The sequence below is a fragment of the Myxine glutinosa genome, chromosome 13 (assembly GCF_964187855.1).
Source record: "Myxine glutinosa chromosome 13, kmMyxGlut1.1, whole genome shotgun sequence".
Lineage (NCBI taxonomy): Eukaryota > Metazoa > Chordata > Myxini > Myxiniformes > Myxinidae > Myxine > Myxine glutinosa.
This window is the reverse complement of record NC_136273.1, coordinates 90,768,829-90,793,549: the sequence shown is the minus strand read 5'-3', so window position 1 is coordinate 90,793,549 and position 24,721 is coordinate 90,768,829. Positions and strand designations below refer to the sequence as shown.

At 44.7% G+C, this 24,721-nt stretch overlaps 1 protein-coding gene across 2 annotated transcripts; it reads left to right on the top strand.

Moving 5' to 3' along the window:
* The first annotated feature begins 11,307 nt into the window (after positions 1 to 11,307).
* Positions 11,308 to 20,045, top strand: LOC137439115 (myosin regulatory light chain 12B). 2 transcript variants are annotated; one of them, XM_068134824.2, is made up of 4 exons: positions 11,308 to 11,662; positions 16,091 to 16,252; positions 16,810 to 16,989; positions 18,590 to 20,045. In XM_068134824.2, exons 1-3 carry the CDS (start codon positions 11,476 to 11,478, stop codon positions 16,983 to 16,985), a joined length of 525 nt encoding a protein of 174 aa, XP_067990925.1. In that variant the 5' UTR covers positions 11,308 to 11,475; the 3' UTR covers positions 16,986 to 16,989; positions 18,590 to 20,045. The 2 variants fall into 2 exon arrangements, with proteins under 2 accessions (XP_067990925.1, XP_067990926.1); XM_068134825.2 differs by lacking the exon at positions 18,590 to 20,045 and having other exon boundaries at positions 16,810 to 17,705.
* The last annotated feature ends 4,676 nt before the right edge of the window (positions 20,046 to 24,721 follow it).

Below are 24,721 nucleotides of genomic sequence, written 5' to 3'. Positions count from 1 at the left end.
TCTCGGCGAATTGCGCCATGAAGTCCCCCACATCAAAGCCCGCTACTACGGTCACGGGCGCGGCAAAATTTGGTGCCGCTGTAACCACCTGCGCGAGAGCGCCATTTTGTGCACCTGATACCCCCTCAACCACACCTTCTTTACTCTCCTCCACCCTTTCCTCCACATACATTTCCCCGAGGTCCTGGGTCGATTCTACCCCATCTATCTCTCCCACCGGCATCCCGTCGCCTTGACCAGCCATGGCGCGATTTCAAAATTCGGGTTTTATAAAACAAAACAAATTTCGGCCGCTCCAAATTTTGACCAAATTTTTTTTTTTCCTCTATTCGTTTAAAAAAAAAAATTTGGTCGGGCATCGAATCCCACTCCTGACACCAATTGTTACAGATCGCGGTTTAGATGTTATGAAGACCGAGCGGTGGTGTATTTAACCGCGACCTAACAGGATCCCTGACTCACCCGATTCACCCAGAACCTTGGCCGTATCGCACCACAGCTGCCCAATAGGGAAAAGACAAAGGCGACGCAATGCAAGAGGAAAAAGGAATAAAACGAGAAGACGTACAGACGAGTAATGGGGTTTATTATTTACACACACAAGCAAAAAGGAGCAATCAAGTTTTATTTACAACACATAAGACGCAGGTGACACAGTGCAAATTTTAGCTTACCTACAGACTTAACTTATTCCCAGGACAGAACAAACAAAACAAACTCACGTATACAAGAAGGATGGAATGGAATGAAGGTGGATGGCTGGAGGGAGAGGGAGGTCCAAGGGGGTCCCGCAGCACAACCGGCGCGTTTAGCAGCCGCCGTTCAGGCCAGGCCCCACGCTGCTGTTTTGGCTGCTGTTTTCGTCGCGTGCTTTGCCAGGCCTTGTCCCACTCGTCTGGTCCAAACCCTCAACTCTTTCTTGTTTCTCTCACTCCTCACCACCGACTCCTCACCGCAACCAACTGACCACCGACTCCTTACCAACGCAACCACTGACCCTCCTCAGGCAACCGACTCAGACCAACTCAGACCAACTCCTTGTGACCAACTCCAGGGCTTTCTGTCTTCTGCTCTCCTCTGTAAAAACGCATCTCCTCCTGGACACGCCCTGCCTTGGGTTATATAGGCCCCCGCCCCTCAACCTTTGCGAACCTCCCCGATCGCTCTTCCTCCGCCCTCTCTAGCCGAACCCCTGGCTCATGGTTGGTCGAGTGGGGCTGGCTCACTCCTCCCCTCTATGACGAGGTGGAGACACGCCTTTCTTCCCCAACCCTACCTCGTGGCCAAGGGTGGTTGAAGAAAACCGCCCAAAATGCGGAAGGCAATTGGAAGGGAGGTTTTGGGAATGGGAAGGAAAGGGAGATTTTGGGGATGGGAAGGAAAGGGGATCTATTCTCTTTCACTGGTGCAATGGAGTATTTCAATTAATGGAAGACACAGCCTTACACTAATACACATAATAAGGATATAACTGTCAAAAAAGATATATCGTGTCCTGCATGTATGTTTTATGGACTAACTACGGGAACGCCCTTTGACCTTTATACAACCACAAACGGAGGGAGGAGGGGTGATATTTTACAACAACCTTTTACAACAACATTTTACCACAACAATAAAATTTAAAAAAACATTCTCATATCCACAACAATATATATATATATATATATATATATATATATATATATATATATACATATATATATATATATATATATATATATATATATATATATATATATATATACGTATATATATATATATATATATATATATATATTGTTGCGGAGATGAGGACTGTATTTTTTTTGATTGTGTGCTGTATTATTATTATTGTTTATTCTGCGCCCCCCTACCTCCGGAGCTGTGTAAAGGTGAAAGGGCATCCCATAATTAGTCCACAAGCATACACATCAGCCAAATAATAGAATACCCCTGTTGATAGTTATCTCTTATTCTGTGTTTTAGGGTAAGGCTGTGTCTCCCATTAATTGAAGTACTCCATTGCACCAGTGAAAGAGAATAGATCCCCTTTCCTTCCCATCCCCAAAATCTCCATTTCCTTTTACACCCCCTTCCGTCATTGCCGGGCCTCGATTGCCGAATTACCTCCCCTCCAAAACCACCATTGACCATGTGCTCGAGTCGGAGAAGAAAGGCGTGCCCGCCCGTCGTCATCAAGGGCGGAGCCAGAGGGTCGCGCGACCAACCAGGGCCGAGGTGAGCACCCCGATGGGCGTGTCCAAAAGGCCGGCGGCTTAATCGCCGGAGGCGTTATAAAGGCGCGCACGCAGGAAGCAAGTGAGTCGGTTGCCAGAGGGGGTTGGTCGTCAAGAGAGAGTCGTGAAGAGTCAGTCAGTGGAGTCGGTGGTCAGTTGGTTGCGGTGAGGAGTCGGTGGTGGCGGTCAGTGGTTGCGTTGGTTGCGGTGAGGAGTCGGTGGTAAAGAGTGAGTGGACCAAGAACGAGTGGAGGGTTTGGACCAGACGCGTCCGACGAGGCCTGGCAAAGCACGCGACGTCCACAGCAGCCAAAACAGTAGCGTGGGGCCTGAACGGCGGCTGCTAAACGCGCCGGTTGTGCTGCGGGACCCCCTTGGACCTCCCTCTCCCTCCAGCCATCCACCTCCTGCCTTTCCACCCTTCTTGTGGACGTGAGTTTGTTCTGTTTGTTCTGTCCTGGGTTAATTAAGTCTGTATAAGCTAGTATTTTCCCTGTGTCACCTGCGTCTTATGTGCTTGTAAATAAACGTGACTGCTTTCTTTTTGCTTGTGTGTGTAAATAGTCAATAAATTCAGTAGTATTTCCAAACCTTTCTTTGCCTTCGTTTTCCTCTTTGCATTCGTCGTTTTCGTCTTTTCCCCCATTGAGCAGCTGCGGTGCGATCCGGCCAACGTTTGGGTGGAATCGGGTGAGTCGGGGATCCTGTTAGGTCGCATTAATACACCACCGCTCGGTCAATATAACATCTGTCCGCGACCTGTAACAATTGGTGTCTGGGAGTGAGATTCGGGGCCCGAACCAAATTTTTAAAACATCTAAAAAAAAAAAATTTGGTCAAAATTTGGAGCGGCCGAAATTTGTTTTGTTTTACAAAACCTGAACTTTGAAATCGCGCCATGGCTGGTCAAGGCGATGGGATGCCGGTGGGAGAGATAGAGGGGTTAGGAGTAACCCAGGATCAAATGGAGGGGAGCAATGAGGAGGCGGTTGAGGGAGTATCAGGTGCGCAAAATGGCGTCCTCGCGCACGAGGTTGCGGGCGCGCAAAATTGCGCCTCGCACATTGCTACGGCGGCCGCACCCGCTGCACAAGTGGGAGGGATGGCGCAAATGCAGGCCCTCATGGAGCAATTTATGGTACAAATGCAGGCGTCCCTCAACCTGCAGAAGGACGATATGAGGGCTAATAGTGAGCAAATGAGGGCTGATAGGGAGCGATTGGGTGAGCGATTGGAGGGCCAAATGGGGGTAATGAGGGACGAAGCGAGGGCTCAGAGTGAGCAATTGGGGGTAATGAGGGACGAAGCGAGGGGTACCGGTGAGGGATTAGACAAGAAATTTGAGGAGTTAGACAATGGGATAAAAGAGGTGAAAAATGGGTTAATGGGGTTAGAAAATAGGATGGAAGGCAAATTGCGGGAGATAGGGGAGCAATCCGCCCGAGAAATTAAACAAATGGGAGAGCAGATAGAGGAGGTAAAAATCGGGGTAGAAACCAAACTGGATGCTCAGAGGGATGAATTGGGACAGATGAGGGCGGCATCTACAAAAGAAAGGGAGGAGATGAAGGAGGAGGTCTCGGGGCTACGCGAGGAGGTAAAGCGAGGTGAGAAGCGTATGGAGAAAGAGGTGAGAAATAATACGGCAAAGTTACAAGGGGGAATAGAAGATCTGACGGAGGAGGTGGAACAGCTGACGGAGGGAAAAAAAGAACTAGTGGAGCAGGTTCAAAAGAACACTGCGGAACTGGGAGGGTTAAAGGCGACACAAAAATAAATTAAAAACGAATTAATAGCGACGCAGAGGCAATGTCAGATGGTACGTGAGGAACTGACAATGAGGGTGGACGAGGTGACAGAGATAATGGAGACGAAGGACCGAGAGGTAAGGATGCACATAGAGACGGTCACGGTAGCCTTAGAGGACGAACTTGAGGAGCCGCACCGAGAAATAAAAGAGGTTAAACAAAAATTAGAGGAAGTGGAAGAAGAGGTGAGTGAAATTAAGAAGGGACGGACAGAAACTAAAAGAGAAATCCAGGAGGAGGTGATGGAATATGTGCAAGGTCGGTGCTCAACTCATGATGTGATGCTCACTAACCAAATAAAGAGTTTGCAGGTGGCAAAGGAGGTGCGACGACGAGGTACGGAGGTGAGTGGCAATGTATATGATGTGAGGAAAGCTTCAGTCGGCTTGGGGATTGGTTTGGATCCGGGTGTTCGTGAAAGGCCATTGGTGAAGTGTGCGACAGGTCTGGTGTGCGAAAAAGAGGTGTGCGAGAATGTCCGACCATGGGGTGTGTGAGGAAAAAGTGCACGCCGAGGAGTGAGTGTGCCATCAAGAGTGAGTTGGTCGAAGCGCGTGTGTGAGGGGGTACATGGAAGCGCGGTGTGGTGAGTGTTACGGAGGAAGTAACGAAAAAGTGTGCGCAAGAGGATGCGTGAGAAAGGTGTGTAACGGACGGGTGCATGGGGAAAGCGCATGCTGTCAAGAATAAGGGAGAATGCACGCCTGTGGTGAGTGTTACAGAGGGTGTAACGGGAGAATGTGCGGAAGAGTGTGCGCGAGAAAGGTGTGTAACGGACGGGTGCATGAGGAAAGAGTGCGCTGTCGAGAGTAAGGGTGAGTGCGCTGTCAAGAATGGAGGTGAAAGTAGTGAGAGTGACACGGAGCGTGAGTTGGTTATGACAGGTGAGCGGGGATGCACACCTGGAATGGTAGAGCGTGTGTGGGAATGCACACTTGACTTGGTCGTGAGGCACGTGGTTGGGTGTGCGGGTGAGAGCACACCTGTGATTGTCACAGAGGAGGTGACAGAGGAGGGGGCACGAAGAGGTGTGTTGGTGAGGTGTGCGAGCGACGAATGTGTGCCAAGGTGTTCAGTGGTCAGGTGTGTGACCAAGTCTGTGAGTGGAATGAGTGTACCTGGGTGTGTAAGGAAAGGTACGAGGAGCATGGGAACAGCTGGAGGTATGAGCAAGAAAGGGGTAGCGTATGCTTGTAAGCATCCAGGTGAGGCATCGACGGTAACCGGGTTAGAGGTTAGAACGACTTATAGCCGAATCGGGCCCTCGGTGCGTGTCGGGCAGCTTCGCGTGCCGCGAGGACCAGCGGGGATCCGAGCCGCGGCGGGTTCGAAAGAACCGCCGTACGCGATCCACGCTGTGCCTCGCTTGGAACGGCCGCGTCCGGGCTCCACTAGGCGGAGCGGGCAGCCCGATAGGAAGGGTCATCATGGCGACCACTTTCTATTGAGACGTGCCGGCAGGTCGAGATCGGGACATTGGATGGCTCCACGCCGAGGTGGTGCGTGGGATCTCGGCCCGGGTAAGCCCCCGTCCCTGCACCGAGTGCCGGACGCATCCAGCCGCCGGCACAAAAGAACCCGCGTTCATTGCTCGGCTGTACGAAGCCGGGCTGTAGACGTGAATTGGCGCACCGAGAGGATGTAATAAGTAGACGGGTGATGAGGATAGTGGTTTGGACTCAAAATTAGAAAAAGGCGAAATTTAATGATTGGTACGGTGATTGGCAGTAAATGGCAAATTGTTGATTTGTTGGATTTGGACGAGCGAAATTGATAGTAGGAGACCCCCCGATGTGGTGGGATGGCAAATCCACCATCCCTCACAAACGGGTGGGGCAAATGCGCAATAGTTTATGGGGTTGATGGCAGTGAAAACTAGCCCGGGTGGGTTAGGTTATATTGATAGGGATCTAGCGAAGATGACATTAGGTGACGTTAAGGTTAGTTAGTGACTGATACCTGTAGTGGGGACGCAGGTAGTTTAGTGTGGATGATAATGACGTGGGAGCGCAATAGTTTAAAGGGACGACTGGGAAGCGCAAGTTTCAGAAGGGAGTAGTTAGCTGAGATGATGCTGTGTGTGTGAAGATTGAACAGGTGAGAATTGAACAGGTGTGATTGCACAGGTGTGCAACTGAACAGGTGAATGGAGCAGTGTATGAGGGAGTAGTGGTGATTGCGTGTTGTGCTGACCAAATGGTCCAGGAAGAAAGGAGGGTGCAGGTGGCACCAGGTGTGAGGGCACAGGTGTGCAACAGCAGGTATGGAGAATGGTAGTGTGGAATAAATGGAGTATTGGAATGGATGGTCGTGGAGTGAGTATGGTGGAAATTGTGGAGTGGAGTGGATGGTGCGGAGGTGTGAATGGGCGAAGAGTGGACCCCCATCACGGATACCCGGGGCGGGTAGTGTAAGTGTTAGGTAGAGGGTATAGGTAAATTGTGGTTGGATATTGGCATCTGTGGTGCGGGTGAAAGAATGGTCTTTGGATGGGTGCATTAGTGATGTGGAAATGGCTGGGCGTGTAGCCTGTTAGTGTGTGTAGTTGGTTGGGCGCTCCACCACTGTGAGGATGTCGGCCAGGTGAGGCCGCAGGTGGGCTCTGGGAGCCGGTAGTAGTTGTTGTGGATGGGGCCCGAGGATCCGGAGGACGGACCCGGGTAGCCCAGTGCCAGAGGGCACCAAGGGGTGACAGAGCCAGGAGAGGGCCTTCCCCAGTTAGTTAGGTTAGGGTGAGGAGCTGGGTAAGCTCGGGTGGCAACTGCAGTGGTGGAGGTGTGCAGGTGGGTAGACCTGCTGGGAGAGCTACACGTCGCGGCCCAGAAATTGTGCGAGGGCACCGGGAGATGAATCGGGGGAGTGAGACCCCAAATTGAGAAGCATCACAGTTTGGTCAATGGGAATTGGTTTTTAGAACCCATAGTGTAAGTTGGCCAATGGATTGGCAGGGAGAGACCCCGGGTAGTGTAAAGTGTGTTAATGTCATTTAGAAAGTAGTTAGGATGAAGTCTCCTCGCACCATCTGCATCCACTCACCTGAGGTGACAGGTACTCCGCACCATGCCATGTTTAATTATTTTTGATGCAAATGTTTTGGAATGTGATACGCATCATGACGTGGGTGTGACATTGTGCTTTGATGTTCCATCTCTGCCTCCTTAGGAGGATTGATGATGAATTTGGTGATGGCAAATTTTGAAGTAGAGGGATTGTGGAGACGAATTTGGTATAGGGGAAATATGGGGAAGACGTGACAGTAGTGACGAATTTGTAAATGTGTAGATTTTTGTACATATGGGGTAAGGACAAGGGTAGGGTAGGTGACAGGGGGGTGACGTACGGTAGGGACGAGCTTTCTCACTTCGCCCTCCGTACGCATTTCGCCTTGCATTGCCTTATTGATGTGTACCCTTGTGACCTTACCCCTCGCTCAATTGTCTTTCCCCTTTTGTCTCCCACATGACCTGTGCGCCACTGGGTGCCGAGGGGAGCGTGCGTGGGTCGGCCATTGTGCGCCCGAAATTCCCAGAACCAGCTGTCTGCATCGATGCACCACATTATGGACCACATGTCTGTGGCCGAGCACCCCTTATGGACCCTATGGGTTGGGGCATGGCCCCTCTGCTGGAACCGGCCATGAGGGCCCGAAATCTTGCTGGCGGACCTTGGCCACAGGGCACCGATGCCCCACAGGTGAACCACACTAGTCGGCCCTGTGGGCTATAAATAAAATCAAATAAAAAGGACACATTGAGTGCATTTTTCAGTTCAAATAGGCCGCCAGTAAGAAAATGAAGGAAAAGACAACAACTGGAAGAAATAATAATAATAACCAGCAGAGGGAGCCGAAGAGCAAGAGATCACCTGCAGGGTTAGGGGTTGTTGAATTTATTTTTGTTGAACACTCTTGAACAATGGTGACTGCACCGATTGGTGCTTGGGTGTGTGTTGGTGCGTTTTTGGGTGCTTTCATGGTGCGTCGATGCAGAGCAGACTGTCTCCCCCCCAAAAAGAACAATCACAGGTCCTGGGTTAGTTTTGTAAATAAAAATAGCGTCATTGTAAATAATGCTTCCCACCGTCAGTGTATAGTTTGAAGACCATTCCGCAATTCGGTTAACTGTGGGCGTAAGTCTGTTAGGCAGGGTGCAATGGAGCAGCGGGACACATTTATTTATGTTTTAAAACTGTCGCACTCAGGGTCAGGTTAAAAGTAGAGGGAACTACACCTACGTGTCACACTAAAAATAAAAGTTGTAGGCCCGGGACCTGCCTAAGAGGAGGAGGGTGCAGTGTTGCGGAGATGAGGACTGTATTTTTTTTGATTGTGTGCTGTATTATTATTATTGTTTATTCTGCGCCCCCCTACCTCCGGAGCTGTGTAAAGGTGAAAGGGCATCCCATAATTAGTCCACAAGCATACACATCAGCCAAATAATAGAATACCCCTGTTGATAGTTATCTCTTATTCTGTGTTTTAGGGTAAGGCTGTGTCTCCCATTAATTGAAGTACTCCATTGCACCAGTGAAAGAGAATAGATCCCCTTTCCTTCCCATCCCCAAAATCTCCATTTCCTTTTACACCCCCTTCCGTCATTGCCGGGCCTCGATTGCCGAATTACCTCCCCTCCAAAACCACCATTGACCATGTGCTCGAGTCGGAGAAGAAAGGCGTGCCCGCCCGTCGTCATCAAGGGCGGAGCCAGAGGGTCGCGCGACCAACCAGGGCCGAGGTGAGCACCCCGATGGGCGTGTCCAAAAGGCCGGCGGCTTAATCGCCGGAGGCGTTACAAAGGCGCACACGCAGGAAGCAAGTGAGTCGGTTGCCAGAGGGGGTTGGTCGTCAAGAGAGAGTCGTGAAGAGTCAGTCAGTGGAGTCGGTGGTCAGTTGGTTGCGGTGAGGAGTCGGTGGTAAAGAGTGAGTGGACCAAGAACGAGTGGAGGGTTTGGACCAGACGCGTCCGACGAGGCCTGGCAAAGCACGCGACGTCCACAGCAGCCAAAACAGCAGCGTGGGGCCTGAACGGCGGCTGCTAAACGCGCCGGTTGTGCTGCGGGACCCCCTTGGACCTCCCTCTCCCTCCAGCCATCCACCTCCTGCCTTTCCACCCTTCTTGTGGACGTGAGTTTGTTCTGTTTGTTCTGTCCTGGGTTAATTAAGTCTGTATAAGCTAGTATTTTCCCTGTGTCACCTGCATCTTATGTGCTTGTAAATAAACGTGACTGCTTTCTTTTTGCTTGTGTGTGTAAATAGTCAATAAATTCAGTAGTATTTCCAAACCTTTCTTTGCCTTCGTTTTCCTCTTTGCATTCGTCGTTTTCGTCTTTTCCCCCATTGAGCAGCTGCGGTGCGATCCGGCCAACGTTTGGGTGGAATCGGGTGAGTCGGGGATCCTGTTAGGTCGCGGTAATACACCACCGCTCGGTCAATATAACATCTGTCCGCGACCTGTAACAATATATATATATATATACGACATGGCCAAAAGTATGTGGACACCCCTCCTAATTAGTGAATTAGGCTGTTTCAGCCACACCCATTGCTGACAGATATATATATACTGTATATAATCAAGCATACAGCTATGCAATCTCCATAGACAAACATTGGCTGTAGAATGGGCCATACTGAAGAACTCAGTGACTTTCAACATCGGATGCCACCTTTCCAACAAGTCAGTTTGTCAAATTTCTGCCTTGATAGAGCTGCCCCAGATAACTGTAAGTGTTTTGTGAAGTGGAAACGTCTAGGAGCAACAACAGCTCAGCCGCGAAGTGGTAGGCCACACAAGCTCACAGAATGGGACCGCCGAGTGCTGAAGCGTGTAAAAATCATCTGTCCTCGGTTGCAACACTCACTACCGAGTTCCAAACTGTCTCTGTAAGCAACGTCAGCACAACAACTGTTCGTCGGGAGCTTCATGAAATGAGTTTCCATGGCCGAGCAGCCACACACAAGCCTAAGATCACCATGCACAATGCCAAGTGTCTGGAGTGGTGTAAAGCTCGCTGCCATTGGACTCTGGAGCAGTGAAAACACGTTCTCTGGAGTGATGAATCACGCTTCACCATCTGGCAGTCCGATGGACGAATCTGGATTTGGCGGATGCCATGAGAATGCTACTTGCCTGAATGCATCGTGGCAATTGTAACGTTTGGTGGAGGAGGAATAATGGTCTGAGGCTGTTTTTCATGGTTCAGGCTTGGCCCCTTAATTCCAGTGAAGGGAAATCTTAATGCTACAGCATACATACAATGACATTACAGATGATTGTGTGCTTCCAACATTGTGGCAACAGTTTGGGGAAGTCCCTTTCCTGTTTCAGCATGACAATGCTCCCGTGCACAAAGCGAGGTCCATACAGAAATTGTTTGTCGAGATCGGTGTGGAAGAACTTGACTGGCCTGCACAGAGCCCTGACCTCAACCCCATAGAACACCTTTGGGATGAATTGGAATGCCAACTGCAAGCCAGGCCTAATCGCCCAACATTAATGCCCGACCTCACTGATGCTCTTGTGGCTGAATGGAAGCAAATCCCCACAGCAATGCTCCAACATCTAGTGGAAAGCCTTCCCAGAAGAGTTGAGGCTGTTGTGGCAGCAAAGGGGGGGACCAACTCCATATTAATGCCTATGATTTTGGAATGAGATGTTCAACGAGCACATACGGGTGTGATGTTCGGGTGTCCACATACTTTTGACCATGTAGTGTATATACAGTATATCTATGTGTATATATTTGTGTGTGTGTGTGTGTGTGTGTGTGTGTGTGTGTGTGTGTTTGTGTGATAGAAATGTGAGCAACCGAAATGAAAAAACAAGATGTGTATGTGTACTTGTCCGGATAATATTCGACATTCACTTGTTGAGCTACCAAACTTCGATCTTCTTCCTCTTCACGACCAATCGGTATTCAATCTCACCCTTGGTACAAATATCCTGCAGGGATTTTGCATTTTCCCGGCAATCCAATAATCAAAAATCCCTTCCATATCATACCGAAGGGCTGAGGTTGCGTGGCAACTACAGAGGTTAATGGCGCCATCTCTTGGTGTTATTGACACAGAATAGAAGGCACATTAATCAAAACGATGCGAAAGATCATCAGTTACTTTTTTACTCGGATAAAAGTATTTTATTAACAAGTATTTCGTCAAATACACAGGTTACTGATTGGGTCTTGTTCTTTCTCGGGATCATATCAGTTTTTGATCGTCCTGTTCAAACAGCTGGTATTTTGACAAGAGACGCCAAAATTAGCCACAACCCGAAGAGCTAACTTTAGCCCCCTGTGTCACCTACCAGGTCAGACTGTCGGGTGCAGACCGTTGTCGGGCACATATAAGAGGTCTCGGAAGTACAAAGGTTCACAATCGACATCGATCACCAGACTCGAACGCCGAGCCAGACTCGAAGCCATCTTTGAATCCGCCTCTCGCCAGCTCCATGTCCAGCCGCAAGGTGCGAGGAAAGGCCGCCCAGAGGAAGCGACCCCATCGGGCCACCTCGAACGTGTTCGCCATGTTCGACCAGACGCAGATCCAGGAGTTCAAGGAAGCGTTCAACGTGATCGATCAGAACCGTGACGGGTTCATCGACCGAGAAGACCTGCAGGACATGCTGGCGTCTCTCGGTGAGTCCAGCTCATTTGGGATCTTTCACAGGTTATCTTTTCACCCCTGTCTGTTTGTCTGTCTGTTTGTCTGTGAACAAAGTCTCTCAAAAAGTTCTGGACGGATTCGGACGAAATTTGCCAGAGATGTAGCGTACGTGACAAGGACCAAATTATTAGATTTTGGTGAAGATACAGATCCGGCTACAGTAATTTTTAAGTGATTCTTCACCATTGGGAGATCGGGCCAAAAACTATACATAGCAGAACATCTCAAAAAGTTGTGGACGGATTTGGACGAAACTTGGTGAACCGGCTGGGTGTCTGACAATGACGATTCTATACGATTTTGGGGAAGATCTGAATATGGATTCGGATATGATAATTATTTAATTTTTAAAGTGATTCTTCACCAGTGGGAGATCTGGCCAAAAACGATACATAGCAGGATATCTCAAAAAGTTATGGACGGATTTGGACGAAACTTGTTGGACAGGTTGTGTGTGTGACAAGGAAGAATCGATTCAATTTTGGCGAAGATCCGGATCCAGCTAGTACAATTTTTTGAGTGATTCTTCACCATTGAGTGATATGGCCAACCAGGTGGAGGCATGCTCTCTACTGAGTGCCGTTCCAGTTCATCCTGTTAAGCCATATGCTTCGTGTTATTGTGCCGCTTAAGTTTATGTCTAATTTGTTGCCATGTATAAGCTATATGTACAATGGACTTCGGTCCACTATGTTGGTGGTTCTTCTGTCATTATTACTCGACCTATTAGCCCGCCCCGTGCACAACAGGAGACGGGGTTTTGGAATCACTTCCGTCTGTTTGTGTGGGTGTGTGTTTGTCTGTCTGTCCGGGCCGAAATTTTTTTACCATTTGAGTTTTGCCATCAAATTTTCACCAAAGCTTTATTATGATAATACGGAGAAGGCAAATTAATAATTCTGTCAAAAGGTCAAAGATCAGCATCACAGAAAATCGTCAATTTCTATCCAATTGACCTTAAAAATTTAAATAAAAGCATATCGGGCCACTGAATAGGTTCACCAATCAAAAGCTACAAGCCAATTGTTTTTTTTAGATCAAAAGGTAGAAGGTAAAGGCGGCATAAAATCATCAATTTTCATTATGTATTTTTTTACTGTTTTTATTATTTTGAGCATACAGAAGAAAAAGACCTCTGATACAAATGGATGCGTACTGGCTTTGCATTTTCAGATGCTTTTTAGTTTCCATTGTTTTTGGATAAAATGTCGAGGCTCATGGAGGAGCTTATACATAGAATGGATCAGGACATACCAGAACAAAAGGAACAGTAGAAAGGGAGGGGAGAACATACCAACAACAGGGATAAGGGACAAAATGGATGGATATTGGACAAAGATGGGATGTGACGAAGAATGAGGGCTTGCCGTGGACAAGATGGATACCAAAGTAAGTTCTCAGGAAGGAAAAACTAAATTTGGAAAGAGGTGGGCTTGAGATAGGTTAATGCGGTTAGAAAACATCATGTTGTTTTTAGCATATCGCTCTGATTTATTTTGCCTTCTTAACTCTGGAGATGTCCCCATGGAGAACTGAGCTATGGTATCACCATGGAAGCTTGTGGAGATCGAAGCTTGTATAGTGTTCAACAAGTGGTTTAAACACTCAGGCAGGCACTCAAATGAAACAGTCCACCCATCGCTTCGCTGAATATGGAGAGGCAGAATCGTATTGTTCTTCTTTTTCAGTTTTATGGTGTTTTCAGAGCCATGGGCCTCTACATACGCCATGTGCCGAGATATAACAGCGGTGAACAAAGAAGCCTTTCGGTAATCTATAGCTGAGTTTCTCTGTAATGCTTTCCAATTTTAAAGAAGATGAATCACCAGTAGCTGAATTTCTCCATTATGTTTTCTGAGTTTGAAGAAGAAAAAGTTTCTTGCCGAGTTAAAAAAAAAATTTGTGCGGTGCATTTCACCAAAAAATGTAGGGAATAATAAAATTATAATTTACTAGTGAGGTACCCATGCTATGCACGGGTGGGAGGCCAGAAGCAAACAGACAATGCAGAAACAGAGAATGCTAAAGAATGAAACCAATAAATTCCACATTCCTGTAGCACCTTCAGTCGCACGTCAGACATGGACAGCAAGTTCGTGAAGGACTTCAATGAAAAACGTACCAGTTCGCAAACAAACGGGTACGTTTGTTCCATACCCAGTCGATGGCGAATCTGCATATGGCGATCCGCAAATTTCACATTTAGAAAGTAGAAACTGTCATGGCATTTCGTCATTCACTTGAACTCGATATCTCTTTTTTCATTCCAAACAGCATAACTCCAATCACAAATCAAATAGCATTAATATAAAAAATATATACTTTTAACAACATTCGTGACATAAACAAATATTTAAATCCTGATGTGAAGTTCCGTACGGTTGGGTGAATACAATTACGAATTCAAAATCGTACTTCTATTCACTCAATTCCAATCATCAATTGATACTTTAACAAAATACTGTTTTAAATGACGGTTGTATTAGGATATTATTATCAAACCAGCTCATTGCCGTAATCTGTCCACTTCCGCATTCGCGGCAGGTTCATAATTCTCATCAAAATCGAAACAGTATTTGAAGAATTTCAATAAAAGCCACATCACTGTTCATATCGGTAAATATTATTCCATCATGTTTGGAAAAACTGGAAAATCGGAAAAATTGGAAAATTGGAAAAACAATATAGCCTATTTTACTCCAGGGGGTCCCAGGATTACCCACCCAAAATATCGTTGTGATCGGTTCAGCCGTTTTTGTGGTACTTGGGAATGGACAGACAGACAGACAGACGGACATTTGGTGAATTATAGTAAGATGTTGATGTTTTGCCAATCTCATTGGTAGCTGAGTTTCTCCATCATTCGTTGAAGAAGACGAAGAAGAAGAAGAAGCATTAATGCTTTGTTCACCCTGTTTCTCCATATTCTGTTTGTTTACAATCCCAATAAATAAATTAAGACAAATGAGAATAAAGTTGAAACATTTTGCAACTTAAAAAAAAAGATCTGATGTATCATCTCATCCATATATATGACTAAAGTGTATTGCTGTGGTGTATATACATTCTGTTGTTCAAATACCATATGAAAGAAGAAGTTTAAAAAAATTCAGGAATTCCCCAGCGTCTTGTCTGACTAATTACGTTTTTGTATTTTCTTTTGTAAATACGGAAGAGGTCCGTAGGAGGCCTTTCTTGCATATAAATAAAAAAATATGCTAAGTTGTAATAATCACAGATTTTAATTTTTTTTGCAGATTTCACTCCAGATTTAGAAAGCTATTTAGTCCATGAGATGTGATCCTCATATGTGAAATCCTATTTCGATTCTAAACTTTAATTAGCCCGTGAGAGGCCATCGTGGAAAATTTCATCATATAAAGCATGAAGTCACTCCAATCTCCTAATTTGAAAACTATAGCACCTACAAAAGTGATGTATACACGGCTTCATAGGTATGAATATCAGACATTCGATAATGGAAGTGAGGAAAGTGAAAAAATGAATTCTAAAGCCCTTAATCGTGCAGAAACCTTTGTGGCCTGTTCCAAGGCAAGGTGTTTTTGAGCAGGCCGAAAAAACTTAAGACCCCTGCGAGGGATGGTGAGCCGACCAAGGATAAAGCCTGTTTTTGTTTTTAATTAAATAAGCTGGTAAGCTGGCAATATCCTCAAAGGTCATGTTTAAATGTATTCAAACACCCAATTTTCATTCATGCACTTCCTTGGAGTTCCATTAGTATGCATGCAAAGTTTTGGGCCGCTAGGTTTCATGGTTTTGCAGTTATGGAGGAGACACACACATTGTCTTATATTATTATAGATGAGTAAAATATTATTATAGATGAGTGAAAAAAATTACAATTTTTGATACAAAACCCGCGATCCTGCACCGTGGCCTACACAGAGTGTCGTTTCTCCTGAAGCAGTTGCTTGGCTGGAGTTGCCACGCTGACACAGGACTTTTGCCTCGAAGCTGTCTAGCCTGGGTTTGATTCCCGATCCAACTATAAACTGTCAGCCCAGTGTTCACAGGCAGGGTGATTCATCAATGTGTATTTTCACGGCCACGTCCATCAGATGGATGTTAAATGGGCGTCCCGTCTGCCAGCATTCGTTGGTGGACGTTAACTATCCCATGGTGTTCTTTGCAAAGAAAAGGTGAGCTATCGCCGGCACCATGGCCAAATTCCAAATTCCTGCCCTAACTAGTCGAATGTCTTGGCCAACCCCACAAGAAAAGGTCGGTTAATAATGGCTGTTAAAAGAAGAAGAAGAAGAGGAAGAAGAAGAAGATGAAGTGAAAGAGGTACACTATAAGAAATCCCATGCCAGTACTAGTGGTCTCATGCAGATATTGTGTTTTTATTTATTTTATGGGGGAAACTATCTGTCTTTCAGGTAAAACCACCTCTGACGAGATGTTAGAAGAGATGATCGGGGAGGCCATGGGTCCCATCAACTTTACCATGTTCCTCACCATGTTTGGTGAAAAGATGAACGGGACTGATCCTGAAGACGTTATACGGAATGCTTTTGCCTGCTTTGATGAGGACGGCACAGGTGAGAACCTGGGTCCTGGACCATATATGTATACGTAAATGTATGTACTTGTATATGTGTATACATTGAGTCCCGGACTGAGTCAGAAATTTTTCACACTAGCCCCACGCAGGAATTTACTTCCTTTTTCTTAAATATATATATACATTATTCTAAGGAAACTCCTTCTGATCCAATAATCGCAACATGGCATTTTTGAAGTGATTCGTCACCAATGAGTGATAGGTTTAGTTGGTGTATGAGTTGGATACCTGACAATAACAAGCCGATTCGATTTTGGTTCAGGTCCAAATCCAGATCCGGCCCATCAGTGGGATACAAAAAACAAACTGTTCAACCTGGCGGAGGTATGCACTCTACCGAGTGTCGTTCTAGTTGATTAATGCAATACTTGTTGCTGTGACGTCACCATGTTCTATACGTACTTGGCTCAGTGGTTTATTTAATCCCAATCCTTGGAAGGAAAAGTTTGTTTTTCTTTGTTTCGAGTGCATTTAACAATACATTTCCTTGCATTCACTCTTCCTTGTAACCCCGGAATCCCCTTGACTCAAAAGGACAGATTAATGAGGACCACTTCCGGGAGCTCATGACCACCATGGGAGACCGCTTCAGCGACGAGCAGGTGGATCAGCTGCTCCATGGTGCGCCAATCAATTCAAAAGGTGACATCAATTACACGGAGTTTTCTCGCCTGCTGAAGCGCGGAGCCAGAGAGAAGGATGACCAGTGAGAGAGTAAGAGGATGACAGCATTACCTTCACTTATTATTGGGATTCCAAGCACATACAGTAATATACTGTATTTTAGAAAATAATGATAGATTCAGCAGGTCGTGCGGCAGGTAAAGTTTTAATGTATTATTGTGTTTTGGTTTAATTGATGGCCGATGTCACCTGCAGTCACGGTTTGTCTCGTAATAACTACTTTTTCACTGCATAACTTATTAATAATCTTGCATAACTGCATAACCGTTAATTTTAAAGTATTTTATTCAAATATTTAGTAAAGGAAGTAGTTCCTGCAGTTGTCTGACATTCATATGACCCCTTGGTGTTTTGGAAAGTCCAGGGAGCAATGCTGCCCTAAAGGTTGCCCGTGATGACGTAATCAGTGGCCAAAATTAATGAAATATATTAAATATAAATCTGGGACCATCATTGGGTTCTTCGTGTTTCCTACAGACAAACGGCTCTCTTATAGTATAGATAATGGATTATTGGATGGAGAACTATATCGATGTACATGATACCAATTTTCCTTTTGCTAGATGAAGGTATTCTCTCGAACACCGTACAGGTGGCTCCTATTATCCCCATTAAAATGCCTCACGAATCTCACTTTCGAGAAAGCTCGAGTTTCATAATTATTTTGATTAATCGATAATAACACTCACAGGTTTTAAAGGTTTAATATTCTGTGACTTTGTTCAATAAAAACTTCCTCATTGCTATTACTAGCGTGACTCGACGCACCTCACCACACGTCGTTTCAGAAGGATAGGCATCTTTGACCATTTTGGTGTCTTTTGGATCTTCATAGTGTTTTGGGTCCCCATGGCCATTTGGGTCTTCAGGGTCTTTTGGATCCTCTGGGCCTTTAAGGGTATTTTGGGTCTTCCGGGACTTTGGGGTCTTTTGTGTCTTCAGGTTGTTTTGGGTCTTCAGGTTGTTTTGGGTCTTGAGGGTATTTTGGGTCTTGAGTGTATTTTGGGTCTTTGGGGTGTTTTGGGTCTTCGGGGCCTTTGGGGTCTTCCGGGTCTTCGGGGTGTTTTGGGTCTTCAGGGTATTTTGGGTCTTCGGGATGTTTTGGGTCTTCAGGGTCTTTTGGGTCTTCAGGGTCTTTATGGGTCTTTGTGGTCTTCAGGGTGTTTTGGGTCTTCAGGGTGTTTTGGGTCTTTGGGTATTTTGGGTATTCGGCGTTTTTTGGGTCTTCGTGGTATTTTGGGCCTTTTGGGTGTTTTGGGGTCTTTGGGGTGTTTTGGGTCTTCGGGGTGTTTTGGGTCTTCGGGGTGTTTTGAGTCTTCAGGGTCTTTTTGAGCTTCTGGGCCTTCAAGGGTATTTGGTGTCTTCATGGTCTTTTGGGTCTTTAAAGGTATTTTGGATCTTCGGGGGTCTTGGTAGTCTTAAGGGTCTTGGGGAAATTAAAGGGTGGTCAAAGCTCTGAGGGGTCTCAGCAGTCTAAACGTAATTAAGAGGGTTAATTAAGAGAGTGTTAATTTAATTGAAGAAGAAGAAGACGTTTTCGTCGCATGCAAACACAACGACATAACCATATACGTTTGCTCTATTATAATAAGATTTGCTCGTGCTAACTGCTTTCATTCTCATTTAAAAGAGCACTCGGTGTCTGTTCTTGTACGAGGTCTGCGGCTTTTCCTTGGACCTTCTTGGCTGGTCCATATGTCTGCGTGACCACATCGACAAGCGGAGACCCAACGTGAGTGGTGGTGACAGGGTTGTCCATGCCACCTGGAGTCGGACGCTGCCATCCACAAATGGGCATTGAACAGACTGGCATGACCACCAAGTTTCTCTGACATTTGGGGAACGGTGCTGGTCCTTGTGATCCACAAGTGTGTATATTTTGCAGATCACATGAACCAGCACCACTCCACCCCCACAGCACCCCATCGCACAAGTGGGCAATCCCCTAATTTGGACTCCTCATCAAGAAATAACCAAAAAACTGGGTGCCATTTTTTTTCCAGTTGCCCTAAATTCTCATGACCTTTGACCCTTGTAAAATTGAAACTGCCCTGTTGATCACCTTATGAATCAACTGAAAGTGATGCGTGAAAACAGGTATTAACTAGAACGCCACTCAGTAGAGCGCATACTCCCGCCGTGGGTTTAGTTGGAATAATACGTTTTGTTTAACACCCCCTCTCCCCAAAACAATAAATGAAAAAGAAAGTAAGCCCTAACTGTCAGAATTTATTTTGATATATCTCGGAATTGGAGGAGGAAAACATCATTTAAGAATAAGAATGAAAGCTTTAATGCAGTAAAACAGAAAAAATATTTACCAAAAAAAATTCCTGGATCCAGAATAATATCCTGAGCTTCACCAAAAACTAATGAATTCTTCCTTATCCCAAGGGCAATCATCCCATCAACTTTCATCCAAATCCGTTCAGAACTTTTACAGATATCTTGTTCACAAACACACGAACACACACACACACACAGACACGAGTGAATGCATTACTCCCTGGTAGGAGTAATAAACCTGAAAATCGCAGAGCCAGAACCAGAATTATTTATTTGGTTTGGGAAGCCAATGCGAGGTTTCTTCTTCTTCAGCCTCACAACCCTGGGTGAATATGCGATCTTTTGAAAAAAAGTTGGAATTTTGCCAAATCTGTTTTATTCGTTTGTTGATATACCTCAGCCATTGTCAAATATGGAACTAAGTCTTTATAAGTTCCTCAAATACTGACACCGCGAATGACATTCGCTGAGCTAAATGTTGATATCTCTTCTGAGGTTAAAAAAAAAACCAGTTTTAAAGCATTATACGTATCAAACGATATATTGTATGAAACGGGGAAACCTAATACACACTTTGGTGGTTTTAAAATGACAGAATATGTCTTTATTAGAAAAAAAAATGAACATTGAAGACGACGCTGCTAAAAAAAATACACCGCTCTAACGCATAACCACGAGTTTAAACTACATTTACAACAAATATGAAAACTATTTTCATATCACAAAGTTAAATATAGAATATATAGAAGATAATGTTAAAAAAAAATGAGCCCTATCTTCCAATGGGAAAAAAATCCTTCAAAAAATTTCTGGATCCGGAATAATATCCTGAGCTTCATCAAAAACTCATCAATTCTTCCTTATCCCAAGGGCAATCATGCCACCAACTTTCATCCAAATCCGTTCAGAACTTTTCCAGATATCTTGTTCACAAACACACGAACACACACACACACAGACACGAGTGAATGCATTACTCCCTGGCGGGAGTAAAAAACTAGGGGCCTGCCAGACCGTCTGTGTAGAGTTGAATACCACCTCCTCTAATACTGGAGACGATGTTGTGTCTACCTTAATGTCCTCTCATCATCCATGTGTTCACGAACAAATCTCTGCTGAGCTCCTCTGTTTTGTGCTCTAAATGCATTTAAATCAGTCACAGACAAACCTGCTCTTCTTCATACCTTATTCTTTGGATTTCTTCTTAACCAAGCTTCTGTTTGCTCCTCTGTCTCAACAAGTCGCCCATTTCGCATTCAAAATGGAGCTTCTGATTCATATGGTCTTTTCCGTGGACACATGGCCTGAAGAAAGATCGATTTTTATGTGGAAAAGACGAAAACAATGTAACGTTGGTCGCTGAATCAACGATGAAATGTATTTAAAATTGAGGTTGTATGTCACAGTTGTCAACGAAGGGGCGAACAACGTTTACAAGTGTACCGGGGTGTGGCGTCGATTCAATGTCGCGATAAAAAGTAGTGTGATGGCATTTTGGTTAGATGATGTGAAACATTTGGCACCTGCAGCCTCTCACCTGCCGTGAAGTCCTCTATTCTATTTTTTTTTTTTTGTATACAAGATCGAGGCTCGTGTAAGAGCTAACAATCACAAAAAACCGGACACATAAAACGTATAATAAAGGGAGCGGGAGACAAGATGGGGAGAGAGAGGGAAGCATACAAGTACAACATTGGAGAAGGGAGAGGGTCTGGGGGGCGGAGGCATGGGAAGGGGGGGTGGGAGAGGTATAAAACACATGGCTCGGACTTCCAGGAAAGAAGTCGGTATTTCAAAAAAGTGGATCTGGGGTGAACAATGTCTCTGTAATGATCTCAAATGTAAAGATCTCTCTGTTATGTAATGGTCTCTAAGATGCAAGAAAAATTCTGGATCAAACATTCCATTTATTGCCAACGTAATTTGGGATTTCGGTCAACATTTTATTATAATAGAAAGATACACATTGGTCAATGCAAGGAGGGTTGCTGGGCAGATGATCAAGGTTTACTAATGAGGAAAAGGTGAAATCAGACCATAAATAGGCCAACACATCCTAGTTTGAAAAAAAGGCCTCTGGGCCCTTCAAAAAAAGGCTTCTGGGACATTGAAAAAAGGCTTCTGGGACATTGAAAAAAGGCTTCTGGAACATTGAAAAAAGGCTTCTGGAACATTGAAAAAAGGCTTCTGGGACATTGAAAAAGGGCTTCTGGAACATTGAAAAAAGGCTTCTGGGACATTGAAAAAAGGCTTCTGGAACATTGAAAAAAGGCTTCTGGAACATTGAAAAAAGGCTTCTGGGACATTGAAAAAGGGCTTCTGGAACATTGAAAAAAGGCTTCTGGGACATTGAAAAAAGGCTTCTGGAACATTGAAAAAGGCTTCTGGAACATTGAAAAAAGGCCTCTGGGCCCTTCAAAAAAAGGCTTCTGGAACATTGAAAAAGGCTTCTGGGACATTGAAAAAAGGCTTCTGGAACATTGAAAAAAGGCTTCTGGAACATTGAAAAAAGGCTTCTGGAACATTGAAAAAAAGGCTTCTGGGACATTGAAAAAAGGCTTCTGGGACATTGAAAAAGGGCTTCTGGAACATTGAAAAAGGCTTCTGGGACATTGAAAAAAGGCTTCTGGAACATTGAAAAAAGGCTTCTGGAACATTGAAAAAAGGCTTCTGGAACATTGAAAAAAGGCTTCTGGAACATTGAAAAAAGGCTTCTGGAACATTGAAAAAAGGCTTCTGGAACATTGAAAAAAGGCTTCTGGAACATTGAAAAAAGGCTTCTGGAACATTGAAAAAAGGCTTCTGGAACATTGAAAAAAGGCTTCTGGGACATTGAAAAAAGGCTTCTGTAACATTGAAAAAAGGCTTCTGGAACATTGAAAAAAGGCCTCTGGGCCCTTCAAAAAAAGGCTTCTGGAACATTGAAAAAGGCTTCTGGGACATTGAAAAAAGGCTTCTGGAACATTGAAAAAAGGCTTCTGGAACATTGAAAAAAGGCTTCTGGAACATTGAAAAAAGGCTTCTGGGACATTGAAAAAAGGCTTCTGGGACATTGAAAAAGGGCTTCTGGAACATTGAAAAAGGCTTCTGGGACATTGAAAAAAGGCTTCTGGAACATTGAAAAAAGGCTTCTGGAACATTGAAAAAGGCTTCTGGAACATTGAAAAAAGGCTTCTGGAACATTGAAAAAAGGCTTCTGGAACATTGAAAAAAGGCTTCTGGAACATTGAAAAAAGGCTTCTGGAACATTGAAAAAAGGCTTCTGGAACATTGAAAAAAGGCTTCTGGAACATTGAAAAAAGGCTTCTGGGACATTGAAAAAGGGCTTCTGGAACATTGAAAAAAGGCTTCTGGAACATTGAAAAAAGGCTTCTGCAACATTGAAAAAAGGCTTCTGGGACATTGAAAAAAGGCTTCTGGGACATTGAAAAAGGGCTTCTGGAACATTGAAAAAGGCTTCTGGGACATTGAAAAAAGGCTTCTGGGACATTGAAAAAAGGCTTCTGGGACATTGAAAAAGGGCTTCTGGAACATTGAAAAAAGGCTTCTGGAACATTGAAAAAAGGCTTCTGGGACATTGAAAAAAGGCTTCTGGGACATTGAAAAAAGGGCTTCTGGAACATTGAAAAAAGGCTTCTGGGACATTGAAAAAAGGCTTCTGGAACATTGAAAAAAGGCTTCTGGGACATTGAAAAAGGGCTTCTGGAACATTGAAAAAAGGCTTCTGGAACATTGAAAAAAGGCTTCTGGAACATTGAAAAAAGGCTTCTGGGACATTGAAAAAAGGCTTCTGGGACATTGAAAAAAGGGCTTCTGGAACATTGAAAAAGGCTTCTGGGACATTGAAAAAAGGCTTCTGGGACATTGAAAAAAGGCTTCTGGGACATTGAAAAAGGGCTTCTGGAACATTGAAAAAAGGCTTCTGGAACATTGAAAAAAGGCTTCTGGAACATTGAAAAAAGGCTTCTGGGACATTGAAAAAAGGGCTTCTGGAACATTGAAAAAAGGCTTCTGGGACATTGAAAAAAGGCTTCTGGAACATTGAAAAAAGGCTTCTGGGACATTGAAAAAGGGCTTCTGGAACATTGAAAAAAGGCTTCTGGAACATTGAAAAAAGGCTTCTGGAACATTGAAAAAAGGCTTCTGGGACATTGAAAAAGGGCTTCTGGAACATTGAAAAAAGGCTTCTGGGACATTGAAAAAAGGCTTCTGCGACATTGAAAAAAGGCTTCTGGGACATTGAAAAAAGGCTTCTGGGACATTGAAAAAAGGCTTCTGGGACATTGAAAAAGGGCTTCTGGAACATTGAAAAAAGGCTTCTGGGACATTGAAAAAAGGCTTCTGGGACATTGAAAAAAGGGCTTCTGGAACATTGAAAAAGGCTTCTGGGACATTGAAAAAAGGCTTCTGGGACATTGAAAAAAGGCTTCTGGGACATTGAAAAAGGGCTTCTGGAACATTGAAAAAAGGCTTCTGGAACATTGAAAAAAGGCTTCTGGAACATTGAAAAAAGGCTTCTGGGACATTGAAAAAAGGGCTTCTGGAACATTGAAAAAAGGCTTCTGGGACATTGAAAAAAGGCTTCTGGAACATTGAAAAAAGGCTTCTGGGACATTGAAAAAGGGCTTCTGGAACATTGAAAAAAGGCTTCTGGAACATTGAAAAAAGGCTTCTGGGACATTGAAAAAGGGCTTCTGGAACATTGAAAAAAGGCTTCTGGAACATTGAAAAAAGGCTTCTGGGACATTGAAAAAGGGCTTCTGGAACATTGAAAAAAGGCTTCTGGAACATTGAAAAAAGGCTTCTGGAACATTGAAAAAAGGCTTCTGGGACATTGAAAAAGGGCTTCTGGAACATTGAAAAAGGCTTCTGGGACATTGAAAAAAGGCTTCTGCGACATTGAAAAAAGGCTTCTGGGACATTGAAAAAAGGCTTCTGGGACATTGAAAAAAGGCTTCTGGGACATTGAAAAAAGGGCTTCTGGAACATTGAAAAAAGGCTTCTGGGACATTGAAAAAAGGCTTCTTGGACATTGAAAAAGGCTTCTGTGACATTGAAAAAAGGCTTCTGGGACATTGAAAAAAGGGCTTCTGGAACATTGAAAAAAGGCTTCTGGAACATTGAAAAAAGGCTTATGGGACATTGAAAAAGGCTTCTGTGACATTGAAAAAAGGCTTCTGGGACATTGAAAAAAGGGCTTCTGGAACATTGAAAAAAGGCTTATGGGACATTGAAAAAAGGGCTTTTGGGACACTGAAAAAAGGCTTCTGGGACATTGAAAAAAGGCTTCTGGAACATTGAAAAAAGGCTTCTGGGAAATTGAAAAAAGGCTTCTGGGACATTGAAAAAAGGCTCCTGGGACATTGAAAACATAGGGGCAATACCCCTGGCGCTCACCTGATAGAATAAACAGTATACGGCACTGACTAAAGGTGCACTTTGAAATGTCCGCGTGACCGGCACTAAGGTAACAGAA

Coding starts and splice junctions, on each gene's coding strand:
- LOC137439115 (XM_068134824.2), top strand. CDS start 11,476: ATGTCCAGCCGCAAGGTGCGAGGAAAGGCCGCCCAGAGGAAGCGACCC. Junction 11,663..16,090: donor GGACATGCTGGCGTCTCTCG/GTGAGTCCAGCT, acceptor TCTGTCTTTCAG/GTAAAACCACCTCTGACGAG. Junction 16,253..16,809: donor CTTTGATGAGGACGGCACAG/GTGAGAACCTGG, acceptor TTGACTCAAAAG/GACAGATTAATGAGGACCAC.